General features: G+C 35.7%; 3 protein-coding genes across 4 annotated transcripts in view; 1 reads left to right on the top strand and 2 right to left on the bottom strand.

Moving 5' to 3' along the window:
* Positions 1–11: 11 nt before the first annotated feature.
* usp3 (ubiquitin specific peptidase 3) lies at positions 12–7,855 on the bottom strand. Its single transcript, XM_015047480.1, has 15 exons — positions 7,394–7,855; positions 7,052–7,112; positions 5,935–6,072; positions 5,684–5,767; positions 5,407–5,488; positions 5,242–5,321; positions 4,611–4,724; positions 4,263–4,376; positions 4,024–4,173; positions 3,377–3,483; positions 3,127–3,207; positions 2,913–3,031; positions 2,689–2,802; positions 1,636–1,703; positions 12–1,132 (listed from the first exon to the last, which is right to left on the bottom strand). Exons 1-15 carry the CDS (start codon positions 7,482–7,484, stop codon positions 706–708), a joined length of 1,830 nt encoding a protein of 609 aa, XP_014902966.1. The 5' UTR covers positions 7,485–7,855; the 3' UTR covers positions 12–705.
* Positions 7,856–9,973: 2,118 nt separating this feature from the next.
* On the bottom strand, positions 9,974–14,179 carry LOC106956553 (kunitz-type serine protease inhibitor bitisilin-3). The gene is made up of 7 exons (XM_015047468.1): positions 13,728–14,179; positions 12,548–12,739; positions 11,928–12,104; positions 11,794–11,838; positions 11,562–11,640; positions 10,510–10,649; positions 9,974–10,015 (listed from the first exon to the last, which is right to left on the bottom strand). Exons 1-6 carry the CDS (start codon positions 13,792–13,794, stop codon positions 10,571–10,573), a joined length of 639 nt encoding a protein of 212 aa, XP_014902954.1. The 5' UTR covers positions 13,795–14,179; the 3' UTR covers positions 9,974–10,015; positions 10,510–10,570.
* A 4,361-nt stretch (positions 14,180–18,540) lies between these two features.
* ca12 (carbonic anhydrase XII) overlaps positions 18,541–19,494 on the top strand; it is a 29,804-nt gene continuing 28,850 nt past the window's right edge. The window contains exons 1-2 of one of the 2 annotated variants that reach the window (XM_015047482.1): positions 18,541–18,826; positions 19,013–19,033. In XM_015047482.1, coding sequence (XP_014902968.1) covers positions 18,763–18,826; positions 19,013–19,033 — 85 coding nt within the window. In that variant the 5' untranslated portion in view covers positions 18,541–18,762. The remainder of the gene's footprint in view (positions 18,827–19,012; positions 19,034–19,494) is intronic. The other variant, XM_015047484.1, reaches the window with a different exon arrangement.

A 19,494-nucleotide genomic window follows, 5' to 3' on the forward strand; every position in this document is an offset into this window, starting at 1 on the left:
ATCACAACATATTGTATGAATGAAAGAGTTTTCATTGCATTCAGTCATGGCAGCAATAGCTGATACATACTCAACTGTGAATTTCATTAGGTCCCGTGACTGATCATTTAGGGAAACAAACGTTAAATGATAATCCACCACCAACATAGACAAAACAAAATGATCATATCTTTTTTATGTTTGGTGGTAAAAAAAGGAAATACAAATTAAAAGCTCAAATAAACAGTGAAATTCAAAGACATTGCAGAATAAACACTAAATATCCACTAAAAACTGGAAAAGAGAGCTACACATTTTAAAATGTTGGAAAATAAAAAACAAAAAATTTAAATTTAAAGAAAATAACAGAACAGTAATATATTCACAATGACTCTGTGGTGATACAGTCTCCATCTACTGACCTTCGGATCACCTGAGGTTTCCCAAGGCTCCAGCTGTACTTCATTATTATAAACAATAACCTTTGGAATCTATTACATACACAAATGTCTAACAAAATTACAAAGAAAAAAAGAAGCAAAAAAAACAATTTAAAAAATACAAAAAAAGAGCAGCAAGTCAAACATGATTATTTCAAACAACTCAAGAAACACATAAAATGAATAGGACAATAAACTACTACAATAATAAATCAAGCACTGTGACACATCTGAGGTGAAACCAAAATGAAGGAAAGCTAATGTGAGGCAGTGAATTGTGACTGAATCACGGTGCGGCAGTTTGGAGAGCTTCCTCTGAGGTATCTCTGTCTGCTGCAGCCTCCTGCGACGCCATATTTGCCTCTTTTAATGGAGCCATGTCTATGCTCGCATCTTCTTCAGCTTTCTCATCCGGGATGTTTGCTTGTGTGGCTGCACCGTCCGCCAAACACGTCTGTGCGTCTGCCGCAACCTCGTCCTGAGAAACTGTTTCTGTCGAAACGCAGTCCGTGGCTGCCGTGTACACGCCGGGCTGAGTTGTGGCAGTGCTGTCAGTGTCTAAAGCCTCTTGAACAGTCCTCTCAACGTAAAAGAGGATGTAGGCCTTGGCTTTCTTCACTGTGTCCTCATTGGTCAGAGTCACTGTGCTGTCATTGAAGTGGTACCAGTGGCCCTCGTGGCTGCCATATGCTGTATAATGCCCTGATCCAACCCTGTGATCACACACACACACATACACACAATCACGTTTTACCTTCTGAATTTTTACAGATTCATCTATTGCTGGTGGAGCACACAGGAACACAGTCAACCTGAACGTACGGCAGTGGCACAACACTGCCACTTAGTGGCCATATATGGCATAGCAACAATTATCTGAATGTACTTTCAAGGACTCTGTAATGCCTTTTCTGTTTTAAACTGCAGCTGTGCATAAAACTTGTTGCTTTAGAATTCAGTGATTAAAATCTTTGGTTAAATGAGGCTTTCGTGCAGAGGATTCACTTTTGCAGCTGAAAAGCCCTGCAACCTGTCAAGTTTATTAGGCTGCTGCAACATAAACGTTCTACAAATGCTTTTGAAATGAGTACGTTGTAAGTAGACATAAGGCCAGAAACAATGAATATCATTATACTTTTTTCCAAATATATCTTAAACAAAATGACTTGCATAAACCATGGCAGTAAAGCCTGAATGATGCAAGACCTTGACTCACCCAGATCCATGGTGCACAACGACAGCAGCAAGGTCATACAAACAACTCCCTGGTAACGTGTTCTCTGGCTGCAGAGGGAAACAGAAGATTTCAATCATGGAAATGTCTTTTTTTTTTTTTTTTTCAAGAGCAACATGTTTGGAAAATCACATCTTAAGAAGCTGCTTTTACACTTCAGGTTTGTTGTGTACAAGATCCCATTACACGCAAAGATTTGCACCAGAATGCTCTTGCCGAACGACTAATGGAATAATTTATAGCTTACGATCTAAACTAGAGTATGCATGTTTGGTTCTTAAAACTTGAGACAAATACTGAGTGATTTTGCAAATATAAATACAGGATGCAATGTATGCAATGACAGGCTTAAATTTTTAACAGGTAGGGTGAACCTACTGTTTCTGTGATGTAGGGGGAGCTGAAAAGGAAGAGACTTTCATGAGCTTTTCCTCATGAAATAAACTGTTAAGAGCTGAAATACCAAATTTACTCACAAATGTGACTTTTTACTTAACCACTATACAGTATTCACTCATCTACCATCAAAAATAAAACTTGAATGAGATCCAACATTCAGCTCTTCTGGGAAGGCTTTCCATATTGTTTAGGAAGTGTGTTTCATGGACATTTTTTAACATTCTTCCATCAGTGCATTTGTGAGGTCAGACATTGATGTTGGATGAGAAAGTCTTGCTCAGAGTGTTTTGCTAGAATTAGAACCAAGAGTTGCTGTTTTATCAAGCTGAGGTCAGGAATCTCATATTCTTCTACACCAAGCTCACTCATGCATGCATGTCTATTGTGTACTGGTGCACAGTCATAGGAAGGGGATATTCTCTGACTGTTCCTACAAAGTTGGGAGCATGAAACTGTTCCTAAATGACTGTATGCTGCCACAACAAATGTTTCTTTCACTAGACCTAAGGGGCTAGGCTAGCTTGTATTTTTTTTTATTATTTCTTAGTAAAAAAAAAACAAAAAAAACTTTCCAGATATTAAAATGATATAAAACTACTTTAAGTAATAATGGCTATTAAGATGTTTCCAGCTCACCTCAAGTAAGAAGCCCCTCATGTCCAGACCCTTCAGCGGAAACTCCACATAAGTGTCCACCTTGTTTCTCAGAAAGGCAGTCCAGTGGAACCGTTTGAGGTGCAGGCACAAGACCTACATTTCCAAACCAAAACAAAACTTTTTATGCCTCTTAAGCCTCAAAGAACGAGAATAAAATAAATAAAAGAGTCATTAAGTCATAAATACATATGTCTCCCTCACACCTTTGGCAGCTTCTGGATCCAGAACTTCTTGGTTGATTTCTGTCGCTTTTTACACTTGTGGCAATAATATAGTTCTGTTTCATCAAGTTCTTCCAGGTCAGTGAAGCTACGCAAGCAGTCTACAACACATTAAACAAATACGAACCTGTTTTAAAGATAACATAAAAAAAGAATGGTCAACAAAACTGTTTATCTTCAACAGTATTAGACTTACCACGTAAAGTGCATATAGGCCCTGGCTCCTGGTCCTTACTCCTCTTTTGTCTAAACTGACTAGGAATGTCCAAAGAAAGATCTGAAACAACAAGAATGGTGAAGAAAAGAATACTTAGTTGGATGGATAAAAGTTTTATCATGCCTTCATTGATGCCATATGAAGAGACAAAAACATAGACAATAGTGTTATTTGTTCTTTTCCAAAAAAAAAAAAAAGCAATCTGGAGGTGGAAAAAAACTCGACTTACCAAGAAATGGATCAAACTTTCGAGATTCTGTTCCACATATCAGGCAGTTAACTTCGTTCTGAAGTATACCACCAAAAACAGACGTGACAACACTGGAAGTCCCATTTCTACGCAGAATCAGACAGGAAGACATTGAAAGTAGTCAATAAAAAGGGAGACTGTCGCATTTGGGAAGAAATAAAGAAAGCCAGATTTTACAAATGAGTCTTTTTGACATATTAAGATGCATATTACAAGCAACAATTATGACCCAATGAATGATCTAAAAAGCTATAAAATTGATCATAAAAAAAAAAAAACAGTTATCAAAGTAATAAAAAAAAAAATTCAAGGCCATTTAATGGGTGCTAAAAACATGACTGCGTGAAAGCTGCCGCTTTGCGGTTAGGAATTTTACTGCACAACAGTATGAAACACTTCAGTACTAAGATACGTGGAGGTTTAAATAGTAAATTCCATTGTTTTCATATGTTTGCAGAAGATATATATGTATTTCTATTTTCAATAAACATAATTAGATCACATTGTACTTTTTTTATACCATGGCTTTTCCTCATGATCAGGCAATACCTTGAGAATCTCATACTTTCAGCACCACAAACATAAACAAAGAAAAAAAAACAAAAAAAAAACTCAAACAGACTCACATGCAGCATTTACTGTCTGTGGTGGAGAGTCTGACTCCGTCCTGAGGCGAGACAGGGTAAGATGCCCCGTTACGGCTGTACTGGAGCTCCCTGTGGAGGTGGTCTAACAGGTAGCGCATGAATTCATGAGCATCCTGCTGCTGATAGCCCCTGTATAAACACACACAGTCTTCTATTACAGCTGTGTATAAACATTCATTGCAAAGGAAGAAACAAATTTAGCAGCATTTTTTTTTTACCTGAAACTGGGCATGATTTTCCATATGGCATAAAATAAGGAGTCTGGACTAAAGGCGGTCTGGCTTCCTTGCCATAGGGAACAAAGAGTTTTCCTGAACTCCTCCACCAAGGAACTGTTTAACAGAAAACAACTGTTTTACAACGCTGCAATCTAATACTCTTCTTCTTAAAGCTTACTTCAGATAATCTGACATATTCCCCTGTGAGATTTATTTTTGTGCTCCTCAAAATACCTCGTGATTGGTTTTACATGACTGGCAACAAATAATTTGGCTACAATATGATACTTCGAAATGAATGGGAGATTTATGCCCATGAATTCTCCTTCCTGCAGAAGAGGACCTTACACACTGTTGTTCCCTTGGCTGCGGGTGTGGTACATCCTCCTTCCTGCCGTCTTACCGCTGCGCAGGGCAACAGCAGGCAGCTCCTTGAAATAACAGCTGAACTGCTCGATGTTGCTGTCAAAGGAAGAACATTTTGTCAAAATAGAAACTGAGGTGACACGTGGAAGCAGACAACATCCAAAAAAATATGCCAGGAATCTCAGCTTCAACTTTACTCTGCAGTCACATAGTAAGATGCAATAGAATCAGAGCTGGAGAATTTTATTCATCTCACTAAAACTCAATTAAGTTGAAGGGGAATGCTACGGAATATAAACAGGAGTTTACTAAAAAAAATTAAAATATTAAACAGATTCAAATATTAGAAAATAAATATCAAATAGTATTTTTATATAACATGTTTTGATACTATTAGATAATCCTGCTGCATGATACAAAGATGTATAAGTAGAGAAACCTGGCCTTGACTGCTTCTTGTTTCTAGGCAGCCTCTGTAATATCCTCCAATGTGCAACAGACTGTATTAATAAAGGCTGACTGGTCCTGGGGCCCTGGCTCCACTGGGGAAGAACTACTGATTTTGTGCTGTAAATCCAGTGGGCCACCCTCGTCCCTCAGAGCAAAGCCTTACCTGAGCGACTGCAGGATGGCGTTCATGAAGCATGTGTTGCCCAAATTTCGAAGACCAGTGGCACCCACAGCCACCCCGTCCTGAAAGAGGGGAAGCTGAGGATTAAATCTGTCAAATCTTATGGAAAGCCAATCTAGATTATTCTTAAAGTGGAATAATACTTACATTGTCTTTTAACAGCTTTCCATCTGCAGCTGAGCTTTCTAGAAGTTTCCTCTTCCTCTGTCTGTCTCCCAAAAGCAATGAACTGAAAAAAGGATGAAGTTTTGTTTTTAATTTACAACATATGTGAGAAATTGTTTGAAAGTCAAATACCATTAAAATTTCACATAATCTTTGAGGCAAATTGTTTTGGTCAAATATTTTAGGAACTGCAGAGATGACAGAATAAATAATCAATCAAATGCACTTTAAGGCTCTATTAGTGAATATTTTTACTTACTTTTCTAAACTCTGGAGATGTTCTCTCACCTTCTGTGTATGCCCAAGTTTGGTGTCATTGACAACAAAGTCATCACATCTGTAACTACATGAAATAAACAGTTACAACACACACATTTAAAACAACAATTTCTAAGAAATATCTGCAGTGTCACACATTAAAGCTTAAGTGCATCCACAAAAAAAGGAAAGTTAAATGTTTGAGTTATAAGGAAATGTAGCAAAACTGCATTTGTTCTTGGGAAAACTCACCAAAATACACTGAAGTTGCTGCAGTCCATGCAGACAGAATGATAGGTTTTATCTTTCTCCTGTTTTTCCCCCTTCCTTTGACAAATGCTGGGGCCTTGGTTCTCTTCAAAGTGTTTCTTGGCATGCCCATTTACATATCTATATAAGAATTGGTAATTTAATAATGTAAAAACATCAATAATTACCAGAAAAATATATTAAGAATAAAAAAAAAAGAAGAATCAGGAATTCTGATTTTCATATCTTGACTTGTACAACACAGGAATATTCTGTTTAATTATGCAATCAGACTATGCAAATTAAGGACTATGCCCTCTATCCAAAATGCATAATTTTTAATTGAAGTTTAATAATTCAACTATATGTAATCACGGAACACATGTCTCATGTTTTCCCGTTCTACACTTCATAGTAAGTTGAGTGGGACAGGTTTCCAAATTTTGTATGAATCACGACATCAATGTATAAAGAATGTAAACACGTTACATCCAAGCTGTATCTTAACAATGTTGGGGAAAAAAAAGTGATGTATCCATCCATTATCCAGCAGACTAAGCAGAAAAGTCCATATTTATGTAGTTGTGAATAAATAATGCAATGGTTAAAACTATCCAAGGCTGACAAGAGTTTTTTTTTTCTTTCATATAATAATAGTAAAACTTACAGTATTAAATATCTTTAATCAATACTTCCATTTTGTCTAAATTCTAAATATTACTGGAACAAATGGCAAGAATTGGTTTATGTCAAATACAGGCCTAATTTAAACAGTTTTTAACTAGGTAGCTTCAAGTCCATAACATATTCAAGACCTACCTGGTTAAAAAAAAAAAAAACTCACTTACCTGATAAACTTATATCTACCTTAACTTGAGCAAGTTAAAGATAATTATGTCAGACTGTCCTTCCACTGTAGACAGGCCTTCCTTGCTTAGACAGTTTGACCTATGTCCTGTAATCTATTTTTGCTTTATCATTGTTTCCTCTTTTATGTACCAGAGATTCGTTTCAAATGTAAAGAGCTTAATAAAAAATGCATTATTATTAGTATCACAAGAGAAAACTAAATGATAATTTAGTTGTGGTTTCTTGTTAATAGCAAAACTCAGCTACTTACCGCCCACAGTGAACCATCAGACAGGTAAGGCAAATCCATGGACTTTTATTCGACCTGCAAACTAAACATAAAACATAACATAATGAAGCAAAATGGTGCGTTCGATTGAACCATTTTTTTTTTTTTTTTTACTATTACTATAACAACTGAATTGTAATTTGCCCTTGTGGCTGTTTACTTGTAGCTACAGAGTGGCTAGCAAACTGACACAGATACGATTTCATGAGAAGTCTGACTTGGGGATAAGGTTTTAAAAAAAAATGTACCCCAGACTGCTCCAACTGAACTACCTTCACATTAGTTTAGTTTTAGAAACGGAACTGAGACAAATGCCGCTCTTACCATTACAGCACCAGGAGGACGGTGTACCGTTAGGGAACCTGGGGGAGTCGGTGGTACAGCTTACGTTAGAGCTGAGATGAGGGCACTCCATCAGCTCCACAACTCTATGGACAGAACAACACCAGCAGTACCAAGACAAGGACTCTACAAAAAACCCTCAACAATACCAATTGTATCCGGCCAGCTAACAATAGTTAGCCAATTAACCTAAAGCAGCTAGCGAGTACACGTTTTCCTGTCTTCGCTAACGCCAACGCGTTAGGTAACTAAAAGAGCTTTCACTTTTCAGACTAAGAGTTCAAATAAAATCAACCCTCGGTAGTTTCCACCCACACATATTGTAAGGTAAAACAGTAACGATATCTTTGGTGTTTACGCAGTAGGTAACTGCTGGGCACAAACAAATGGATATAACTCAAGGAAGTGACGTACATTCCACCGGCTCTCGCTGGTTTTCGTCACAAAGATGAAAAGCCTCAGAGAAAAGCGCTTTAGCGCTTCCGTCCTTGTGCATAAAAGATAGAAATGGGTGTGTAGGCAGTCTCATCGTATGTGAGGTAGCACTATTTCTTTTTAATGCACGATTTCTTACCTTTTCAAGTTCTATATTTAAATTAAATTTAGCTAGTTTTCGTAAAAACTTCCTTTCCAACAACATATGGCAGCCCTTGTGACATATAATCGAACCTTCGCTCCCATCTTTATAATGTTTTTGAAAATCCATAGTGATTTCTTTCTAACTTATGTTCTTATTTGTCGAAACACTCCTCAAAGTTACACTGGGTAGTAGTGGTTAGAAGGGCCAATAGCACAATAAAGCCTTGCTTTTGTCACACTACCCCAGAGCTGTGGCTACAATCCAGCAGCTTACCATCATTAGAATGTGAATGTGTGCATGAATGGGAATAACTGATTTCATTGTAATGCGTTTTTAATGGTACTGAAAAGCAGCGGATAAATGTGATGTCATTTAATGTCACAAGTAACTTATATAAAAATATGTTGTTGTTGCAGTTTTTTTTTTTTTGTTTGTTTTTTTTACATATTTGTTAAAACTGCCAGTATACCACAGCAGAGAGAGTACGGAAGCGCAGAGCGATAACGTGAAAAAAAATAAAAATAAATCAACCTCCTCTGGGTCCCTCCAGTGGTCTGCAGAGATACTGTACAATGCTCCTGAGCCAGAAACAACCAATCAGAGCTAAACTCAAAAACTGACCTATCAGAGGGTTTCTGGAACGAAGCCGGAAAGGTTTGACCCAAATGATAGAGTTAAAAAGACAAATATCCCTGACACTGACCAAATGTATGTAAACGTCTGAATTCAAAGAAAGTGGTGCAAAACATGTCTTAAAAATGTTTTTGCTAAGTTTTTCTGACATTTAACAAATAGAAATAATTTTGGTAACGAACCTAAAACAATAGACATTTGGTCTGATTTAAGTTCAAACAGTGAGAAAACAAAATGTATGTATCTTTTTATTTGTAAATATTTGGTTTCAATTCTGACTGTTTAAGGCCATATGGCTCCAGCAGCCTATAAGCTGGTGAGTCAAAACCTGATGTTATAAACTGACTCAATAAAGTTTCTATTATGTTCTACAGCTCCAATACAATCTCAACCCTAATAAAGTAGTTTTCATCCTAAAAAGCTTTTATTCCTGAATGTGCTCCCCCTGATCAACATAAAGTTTGAAAATGTTCATAATAAACTAGATTGAGTGATGAAAAACTGTCTAAGCAAGTTCCCAATTTTAGAATGAACAATTCAGAACATTACACCAAAAAGATTCATGATAACATTTACCTTCCTTGTGGTCATAATGTAGTGTGTTGCAAAACTTTGTTGCTTTGTATTTTAATAGTCACAAAAAAAGATTTCCAACAATAATGCTGAAGAAACTGATAAAAACACAAACATAAAAACTAAATTTATTGAAGATTAAAACTTTTAAAACTTTACCTTATTAAGCCCCACTGCAATGTAAACAGTAAATAAAGCACTGAAAAATATCCAGAATGGATTTTGGTAAATAAAACAGAATATTGATTAAAAAAAAAAAAAGACATCTGTTGAATGCTCACAGTTATAGACTTCGAAATGGAGAGCTAAGCTGGGTTCTCATCCAGACATTTGGTAGAACATACAGCACATTCTGCAAAATCACAATGCATTTTTATATCCAAACAACTGCCAACATATGCGCAAAAAGTAATATTTTAGAGAATGTTGTCCTTATCTATAGGGTTGCTTTTATTTCTATGTTTCACAGTTGTTAACTGCAAAAGGGCTTTATTGTAGACAAAAAAAAAACCCCGCAAGATATCTTAAAAAGTGAGGTTTCAAAGAACATGATTTTTTTGAATATGCACCTGATTTTTGATTATTTACTTATCATTTTAAACTTACAAATATTTTAATTTGATTGCATTTTAAATGTCTTGCTTCAAAAGTTGAAAACATTGGTTAAATCTATGAAAAGTAAAAAAAACATCTCTTAGCATGTAACCTAAATTAAACAACTCTAATTAAAAGAAAATATCTGCTTTTTTTAAAATGGAATTTAGAGTGTAGTTCTCAGGGACAGAAAAAAATATGCATTTGGTTTTAGGACACAAAACGGTAACACTTTATTTGAAGGGGGTTGAATAAGACTGACATGTCACCGTCATAAAAACCTGTCATGAACATGAATAAGCCTTCATGAATATTTATGGCTGTTGTCATAAAGCGTCATTCAGTAAATTATGACACTTTTAATACAAAGTTGACATTATTCAAAATGTCTTTGTTATGACAACTTGACATTAACCAAGAAATCATTACTGATATAAATTTGTTATAAAAGTATTATTGATTGCACTTTAAAAATTAGGTAACGTTATGTTATTAAAGGTAAAGTTTAAACAGTAATGATTTCCTGGTTAATGTCAAGTTGTCATAACAAAGACATTTTGAATAATGTCAACTTTGTATTAAAATGACGCTTTATGACAACAGTTATAAATATTCATGAAGGCTTATTCATGTTCATGACAGGTGTTATGTCATGTTTATGAAAAGTGTCATGACAGTCTTATTCAACCCCCTTCAAATAAAGTGTTACCCACAAAACTTAGTTCTTAATGGCAACCAGGTAAAAAAAAAAAACAGTTTTTTGGAGAAAAGGAGCCTTCCTATGTCATTTCTATCCCACTCCCCTGAAGTGGTGCGTCAGCCTGGGACTCCTTGGCTTTCTTCTTTTGGTGTTTTTTCCTACAAAAGTGCAATAAATCATGAAATACATGCAAAAAATTGACTTTTTCACATTTTTTCATACCACAAACATTAATATATTTTGTAAAAATTTTCTAAATTAGTAACAGAAGCACATTATTGTGAAAAGGAAGAAAAATGACATATGATGTTTTATTTATTATATTTATATATATAAATGCAAAAAAAGCATGGTATGCGTATCCAGCCCCCTTTGAATAAGCGTTCTGAATCAATCCTTTCTGCAGAGATTAATATTTTTACCCAGTCCTCTATGCAAAATAGCTCAAGCTCAGTCAAAATTAGACAGAGTCCATATGCAAGAATTTTCAATTATTGCTGCAGATTCTCAGATTTAGGCCATTCGTGTTCTATGGCTGTACCATGTATTAAGGTTTTCCCCTTACTGCACAGTAGACCTCCACTTCCATCTCAAGTTTTTTGCAGGACTGGTGTATATTTAAATCCATCCTTCTCCCCATCAGGTCTAAACATGTTCCTTCTCCCCAACAAATATATTTCCACACTATGATACTGCCACCACTATGCATCAAAGTGGGGATGCTAAGTCAGGGGGAATGTGCAATTTTGTTTTCCCACAACACAAGGTGTGCTTCTTGATCTTTACAGGTCAAGAAGCTGTGTTTATCCTTATGTTAAATAAACTCAAGTGGATTCACATTGACTAATCATGAGGACTTCTTTGGGCAATTTGCTGCAAAGAGAGTTTTAGAAAACTTTTCAGATTTGTTTTGTAAAAAAAATCATTTGAAAATAGGTATTATTTTACTTTCAATTCTCAAGTATGCTCTACTTTTCATCAGTCCATCAGAAAAAATACCATTAAAACACATACTGTTGAGTTAAAATACTTGACAGAATATGAAAGAGAAGAACAAAAAGCAGACTTACTTTGACTTCACTACGAGGAGAATCACAGTTAACAAGACAGCAAAAATGACAATGGAAAGCAGAACCGCAAAGATGATGGCTGTTGGAAAAGGCAGCTGTTAAACTAGTGTGTAAATTGTAAATTATTGAAAATATTGGTAGAATCTCCAACTTGGCAACCAATAAGAATTTCAATAAAGGCAAACAAGCATTTATTCAGTCACTGAAGACATTTGTCCCCGTCTCCACTTACTAATAGGAGTGTCCGGTTCATCCTCCTCAGCCTCATCCCCTTCATCTAAAAACCAGATGGATCAACATTAACATGTTAAAAATTAAAAAAAAACAAAAAAACAAGTACACAACTTGAGATAGTTATTAGCTCACCATGAATGCCAACGCAGGTCCTATTGCAGCTCTCTAAGTCAAAGAATCTGTTTCCATTTCCAAAACATCCAGTCCAAAAGAATGTTTTGCATTTGTCATGAATGGCATCGTAGTAGTATCTGAGGCGTTTACTGTTACACCCTCCAGGCGCATATTTAAAGTGACAAGCTTCAGTTTCTGTTAACAGAAGATACAATTAATTTCAAGATAATCAGTCAATCGGTCAGTCAGTCTGTCTGTCTGTCTGTCTGTCTTAGATTTTCACCACTTGGTGGCGCATAATTGCTACAAATTGTAGAGAAGAGTGGCCTCCTGGCATTACATTTAAAAAACTCCCCAAATCCTTTCTGTTAACAGAAAAATAATATGTTATGTGGAATATTGTTGAGGAGCATTTCTTTTGTCTTTCCCATTCAAAAAGGCTTAGTTGTTTTGTCATGGTTCTTTAGGCCATTAAACTGTTATCAGTGAGTTCTAACTCCAAAGTCCACCAACGGCATGAAGGATGTTCAGCAGTTATATTTGCCATGATTCATATTTACAGCTGAGAAGTGGTGAAAATAAAATGAACTTTTAAATCAGGTAATTTTTATTTTGCTTATAAAAAAAAATCTTCTCACCATCTGTTGGGTACAACGTCTCAAAATTGAATGAACAGTTTCTCATGCACTGTCTTTCACTTCGGAAACGGTTGGCGTTTCCTCCCTCGCCTTGGTAGAAGAAAGGCAAGCACTTGTCTTCTTCAGGGTTGTAATACACAGAAAACGTGAAAGTTGAGCCTTGACCTGGATCCTGGGGCAGATTGCAGAATTCTGTTGAATGACAAAAAGATAAGTTTAAGGATACTTTTATTTTCAAAACAGTCAAGTTCTCTTTTTTGTTCAGAATAATGCATGCTTAAACAAACATTTTTGTAAATCTATAACTAATGTTTAACTAGCATGATCACCAGAGACCCACTCCCTGTTTTACAGCAGCAATAAAAAGTGTCATATATTTTTCAGCCATGTTGCTCTTTATGGGCTTCACAGAAAAGAAGTGTGTTTCAAGCAGTTCTTTTTTACAAAAGTAAATTTAATATAGGCAGGTCACCTATGTAATTGACACTCTTTAACAAAATGAAAATCTGGAAAACGAAGACCATTTGGGTTCTAACTCTAACCTGTATCTTTAAGTGAAGATAAAGGTTTGTTTCAGCTCAGCTTACATTCAGGTGCAGAACTAAGGTGAGTCGTGTGTAAAGGTTTTGAATTACAGAGGTAGAAAATGTCTGGTCAGCTTAGCACAAGCAGGAGAATATATATATAACATTTTCAGCAAAATAAACAATCACAAAATACTATAATTTGAGCTTCAAGACATAACATGAACATGACACAAAGGTACAATGATAATGTAGTAATAGCTGTTTAAAGGGTAATATTTAGTTTTTACCTGTAAACTCAACAGACTTTTGCTGAACTGACTTGTTTTGTCCTGTTAGTCCATGTCTACAGTTTCAGTCGTCCCTTGCCTCAGGAAAAATAACACCCAAGTCACACCAAAATAACTCAAGGTGAAGTCGTACCTTGGAGATTACAGTGTCGTTGAAATTAGCTCATTCAGCTCAAGCGAACAACATAAATCAGACTGAATTCAGCAACCAGTTCCATACTCTTGCAAAAACGCATACGCCCGTGTGCTGGTCTAGATTATAGAAAGCTAGCTTCAACTCTACGACATGTATTCCTAATTATCTTTAAATTATCTTTCATTTTAAGAAAAAAATTAAAAAGAAAAACAAAAAAAATACAGCCATACCTTGTCTTTGTGAGTTGCTGGTGTGAAGTGCTGACAAAAAAATTCCTAACAGCAGAAGTGTCTTCATTTTGCTGCTTGTCTTTGTGCTGTCTTTCCTGGAGTGAATGAGGGATATAAACTACGATGGGAGTGGGTGCCCATTATTGACCTTTGGACATGTATTGTCCTAATGATAACTCTGTCAATCGAAACTGAAGTTAATGGGAACACTAGAGAGTTCCTCTCTGTAACAGTGGTACTGTCATAAAAAAAAGTTCATAGGTTGTGATATTTGAGCGTAGATAGACATGCTAAGATCCATATTGCAATAAATGTGAACTGAAGCCTTGTTATGTCAGCTCAAATACGATGTTTATGCATTTATCAGGATGAACATGGAATAAAAAGGATTTACCCATCCTGAATTTTATTACTTTTTAATTTGGCAACTCACACAGAACTCTTGAATGTTCATTAATTACTGCAAAGATGGAAATAACATTGGTACCAATAGCTTATAAAATATTTGTGTGATCATCTTGGCCCCAAATGGGGAACATCCCATAATTTCTGAAAAATTCTGCTAAAAACATTGCACTTTTTCACAGCTAAGTACTTCCACGTACTTACAGCTAGAAACACCATTCAAACTTTAAAGAGTAGTCATATTCACCAACTACTTCTGTTTATTTCAGCTTTTTCATATATTCTGCAGATTTAATAAAGTCTCTCTTCAAGTTTTTACTTGAGTTAGGAAAGGTTAGAAGAAGCTTACCTAATTGATTTTTGAATTAGTTATCAATGACTTAAATTACAATATTAAAAGTTGTGTGACATGTCATGTTCACTTGCCTTTTCTAATCTTATCCTGTAGGAGAGAAGTTGGAGCCAGTAGTCCATAATGTTTTTGTTTTTTTTTTCTTTATTGCTCATGCCTGAATAAACTGAAAAACCATCCACCTCCAAAAATGAACTGTGCCACGGTAAATCAAAATTTTCCCCCAATATATATGGACTAAATATTCTCATCATTGCTGGGGTAGAGATCCCTCTGTATTTGTTGAACAGGTTCTCATGCACGCTCTCTCGTTGAAAAAATGATTCACATTTCCTCCCTGGCCTCTGTAGTTGAAAGGGTTTGCAGCAATCGTGTTTGGCATAATACTACAAAGCATTTGTGAAGTTTGTTCCATGACCTGCATCATGATGATAAAATAAACTGCAAATTAGATTTATCTGAGTAAAATCTTACTTAATAGTTGAAATCTGGAGATTTTCTGTGTGGAAAGGTTTCTGCAGGGGTAATAAAACGCAACCAATGTTTAATCCACCTCAGTACCAAACACCTACTACCTCTTGTAATGATGATCATTTAAAAAAAGCCAGAAATGTGTATACCACTTGGTTTTTGTCAATTTCCACCAAGGGAGTTTACTTAAACATTCTCTTTTCAAAACTGACATGTTGTTTACAGAAACCAGTTAGATGTAGATTGTAGCAGTCAGACTCAAACAGAATAATCTCATTGTTTAAAAATTTTCAAAATTACAGTGAAAGAAAATGAATCAGTGAGCTCAGCGCAAGTAGGAGAGGGTAAATAATATTTGTTGCTTAGTATACACAGTTGTAAATACTATTTTTAGTAACTCCCCATAACAGTTCTGGTCAGTCCTTAAATAAAGAGTAGTGTGGAACACCACACAATTACATGAAATGGGTTAACTAGTTTATATATAAAAAGAAGAGTTGCATACCTGGGTTTACTGAGTGATTGATGTGACATATTGACAGAACAATTGCCAAATACACAAGACTCTTCATCTTGCTTTTTTTTTTTTTGTACTGTCTGGTGTGAGGCAAAGCTGTAAAGTACAAATGCTCTGTATATTTACTTTTTTTAACCAACCACCATTTGACTTTTTGTTTCACTCAGTAAAGTGGATCTATAGGATTCAAAAGCATATTGCATATATTTGTTGATTCTTTTGTTACTCATTTTTATAAAATATGCAGATAAAATAAATTCTATTCCTGCTGCAGAATGTACGGGGACAGTAATGAGTCAATGCACAGGCTAACAGCTCAACAGCTTCTTTTTTTTTTTTTTTTTTTTTTTTTTTTTTGAGATGTGCTCTTTCTACATCTGACCCTAGTTGACCTGAAGAAGTGTTAGCTTCTAGTGCCATTTTGTGGTTTGACACACATTGTACATTCAAGCTCCTTGTCCTTGCTTTATTACAGTTTTCAAGACTGAATTACTGTTACGTCCACCAAGGGCACAACATATCTGAGGACACGAGACAACAGATGAGGGTTCAACCAAAATGATTTTATTTATAAATTCTCTTAACTTTGATTTTCTCAGGTCAGCATCTTCTGATTTCCTGAGGAGAAAACGAAGTTCGAGCCCTCAAATCCCGTGTCCCAAAAAATAAAGAAACAAAACCCCAAAAGTAGTAACAGAAAGTTGGACCTGGTGAGCCGGTCAAACAGAACAAAACGGTACAGCAGGGGGCCAACCCTATACAGGGCCGTCGAAGCCCCTACTAGTACCGGACTAGAAACAAAAGAACCTAATGCAAAAGAAAAATCGAAAACAGGACAACCGGTCCCACCAGGCCAAACACACAACGGAAAAAACAAACAAAAGCTAACAAAGGTACCACATGGCAGGCTGGAAGCCTCAGCTGCGGCCCACAGCGGCTGGTCTAGCGTGCGGAAAGGCGGAGCCCAGGCGGGAATGGAGGGGAGGCCCCTACATGCCGAAAGCCAGCCTATTTATAGGCGGACCAACAGCACCACAAATTAACGTAATTAAATGACCAAAAAGAAATTATTAAAAGTCCAAAATATATATACAAAAAGTCATTTAATCAAGGTCTAACAAAACAAAAAAAAAGAAAGAAAAATCATAATGTGCCCGAAGCACATAACAATTACACAGAGTTGCGATGTGGGCTTTTAGCTAGGAAAGAGATAAAAAGAGATAAAAGAACACAGTATCTTTGTGGTGACAAAGATACTGAATCAACAGTAAGTCCACAAATCAACATCTAATTTAAGTACACTACAAAAGATAAATATATCACAAGCACAACAGATAGCAGAAACTGGCTTTGACAAGCAAAATCAAAACCTCAGAAAACACAAAATCATTAAGAGAAATAGCAAATAAAGACAAATAAAAAAAATATTCAGACGTGCATACATCTGATTCTATTCATAAGTATTGTCGTCCCTTCATTTTCTTTCACTTTTTGTTGCATTAACACCTCCAAGTGCAAAGCGTTTTATTTAGATTTCATGTGACTAATGCAAAAGGAGTGCATAGCTATAAAGTTGGTGTAAAGGGATTTGTGGTTTTTAAAACTGTCTCATAAATAACAATTTGGAAACTGCAGCTAGCATTTGTACAAACCCTCCTGATTCAATACTTTGTATAATTATGTTTTTGCTGTAGTTACAATCCTTTGGCGTATATTTCTATACCAACTTATTCAAATTCCCTCTGAGATCAATAAAGTATTTTTGAATTAAACTTTGCACATCTGAAGACTAAAGTCTTTGTTCATTTATCCAAAAACAGCTGCAGCTTAGTCAGGTTGGCGAGCATATGACACCATCGGTTTCCAAGTCTTGTTTTGATCCTCCCTTGAATTAAGGTGTAGAATATCAGCCATTCTAACACCTGAATCCACTTTACTCTAAACACTTTACACTAGTTCCAGTTGTATGTGGTTGTCTAACTACTATTCCAGGTGCCGTTCCTTTAATCTTTGCTAATTGGCTGCCAAGATAGGCTTTTGCAGACCTTTATCCCAACATTAGTCCAAGATAATTATGATCAAGATGCAAACAATCTCAAGGGGAGGTTTAGATCTTATATGATTATAGAACAGAAAGAACAGAGGAAAATGACATAATCATTGCAATATACATCAATAATGATCATTTAATGTGTTCCAACTATTATGTAGCTGTTGAGTTAAAAAAAAACAAAAAAAAAAAAAAACACCTCAGTGTGTTTGTTTAATATGAGGATTAAAGACTACAAAACTGTTTCTCTCCATTGGTAATTTATTCAAAACTGTTTTTGAATAAACAGTTGAATAAACAGCCGAACTGGTCTCTCTTCCAGTGCCTGATAAGTAGTCTAAACTTCCTCTCAGTCCAATGTGAATGACCTGTAGCTATGCACCAGGTGCCAAAATATTGATTCTGTAACAAGTGGTATTTGCACCACATTCTTTCCTATTTTTCTTTTTACCCTAATTCAGCTCTACGTAACAATTATGCTCTTCTTCGATGTTAATTTATGACATAAAATCAATCTAAAATGTGTTAACGAGACAAAAAAACGTGAAAAAGTTCAAAGAATAGAATAACAAGCTACACTTCATGATCTTTCTTGCAGCAGAATGTAAGCCGGGTTATTACTGAATGTCACTTTACACTTGAATGACTTAACGAATCAAAACCAACATCATAAAAGTCCCAATAATCCAACATTTACTGTTAATAAATTTTCTCCAAATGTCTAGACAACCATAAGTCTAGACATTTTTTTTTATCATAAAATGGAAAGTGCTGGCCACAGAATGCATCATCATGTACGACATAGATTCATACAGACTCATTCTCTGTACGGAGAACGAATTAATAATCTGCAAGAAAACGTTGCAGTGGAAAGGAGTAGCATTTCGGTACACTGTTTAAAATATGTAATAAAACTGGAATAATAAAAAAAAACTTTAATACTCTGAGTGTAAACATGTGGCTTGGACGTAATAACGCCAACAGGTTGCTGCAGTGTGGAGCGCTCACACTTCACCTGACAGAGCGCCGCGCTCAGCGTTACTGCTGCGCTACTTCATGCATGAGGTGGAGACCTAAAGGAGCCGCTGCATGGCTGTCACCCTCCGGTGCCCTAGATGACTCTTACCACCGAGTTTGTTGATGCTCTGACGTCAGTTTGTGTCAACAGCATGGGTATAAAAGAGCTTTTTGGAGACGAGTGCTCCAAGATCCCGGAGTTGTGTATTGAGAGGAGGTCAAGATGCGCATTTTGAGCTTCATCGCCAGCGCGCTCCTGCTGCTGACTTCCCTCAGCTTCCTTCACGGTAAGGTCTAGGCTACAAAAACTGAGCATTTCCAGTGTACTTAGTACACATCGATACATCTGCTTCACGGATGAGATGACATATGGTTGCTTTTATTATTGACGTTTTATTATTGACATTTATCAGTGTTAAAAGTTACCGCTTCTAAGTATTTTTAACCACAATTTTATTCATTTATTTTTTCAGGTGCTGAATGGACGTATAGTGGTAAGTCTGTATTTACAATAAATTGCATGAACATTACACATACTGTATGTATATATATATATATATATATATATATATATATATATATATATATATATATATATATATATATATATATATAATGAGACATTTTTATTAACTATTTATTTTTAGTCTACATCCAAAATGAATTATGTACACCTTTATTCTACACATGTACCAACATAATGGCACACCGACTCCCTAATTTCTCGAAAATGGAATAAAGATAGGCATAAATATGTAGTCCATTCCCTTTCTTCTGGAGAAATACGTGACTATTATTCATTCCCTTTCTACTTGGTTCTACATTCAATTTTAAAATAAATTTGTCCAAAATATGTTCTTATTCATATTATTTTTGGAAGTGAATTTCAGCATAAGATAAATAAGATTATCAGAAGACTATAACACTGTGAGCAAAGGAATAATATTAAACATAT

Source organism: Poecilia latipinna, unplaced genomic scaffold (assembly GCF_001443285.1).
Source record: "Poecilia latipinna isolate Pla-1442-1.1 unplaced genomic scaffold, P_latipinna-1.0 Scaffold828, whole genome shotgun sequence".
Classification (NCBI taxonomy): domain Eukaryota; kingdom Metazoa; phylum Chordata; class Actinopteri; order Cyprinodontiformes; family Poeciliidae; genus Poecilia; species Poecilia latipinna.

Coding starts and splice junctions, on each gene's coding strand:
- usp3 (XM_015047480.1), bottom strand. CDS start 7,484: ATGGAGTGCCCTCATCTCAGCTCTAACGTAAGCTGTACCACCGACTCC. Junction 5,768..5,934: donor AGCAACTTCAGTGTATTTTG/GTGAGTTTTCCC, acceptor TATTTCATGTAG/TTACAGATGTGATGACTTTG. Junction 2,803..2,912: donor GGATCCAGAAGCTGCCAAAG/GTGTGAGGGAGA, acceptor TTGGAAATGTAG/GTCTTGTGCCTGCACCTCAA.
- LOC106956553 (XM_015047468.1), bottom strand. CDS start 13,794: ATGAAGACACTTCTGCTGTTAGGAATTTTTTTGTCAGCACTTCACACC. Junction 11,839..11,927: donor GACCTGCGTTGGCATTCATG/GTGAGCTAATAA, acceptor TCTGGTTTTTAG/ATGAAGGGGATGAGGCTGAG. Junction 11,641..11,793: donor TGAACCGGACACTCCTATTA/GTAAGTGGAGAC, acceptor CTTTTCCAACAG/CCATCATCTTTGCGGTTCTG.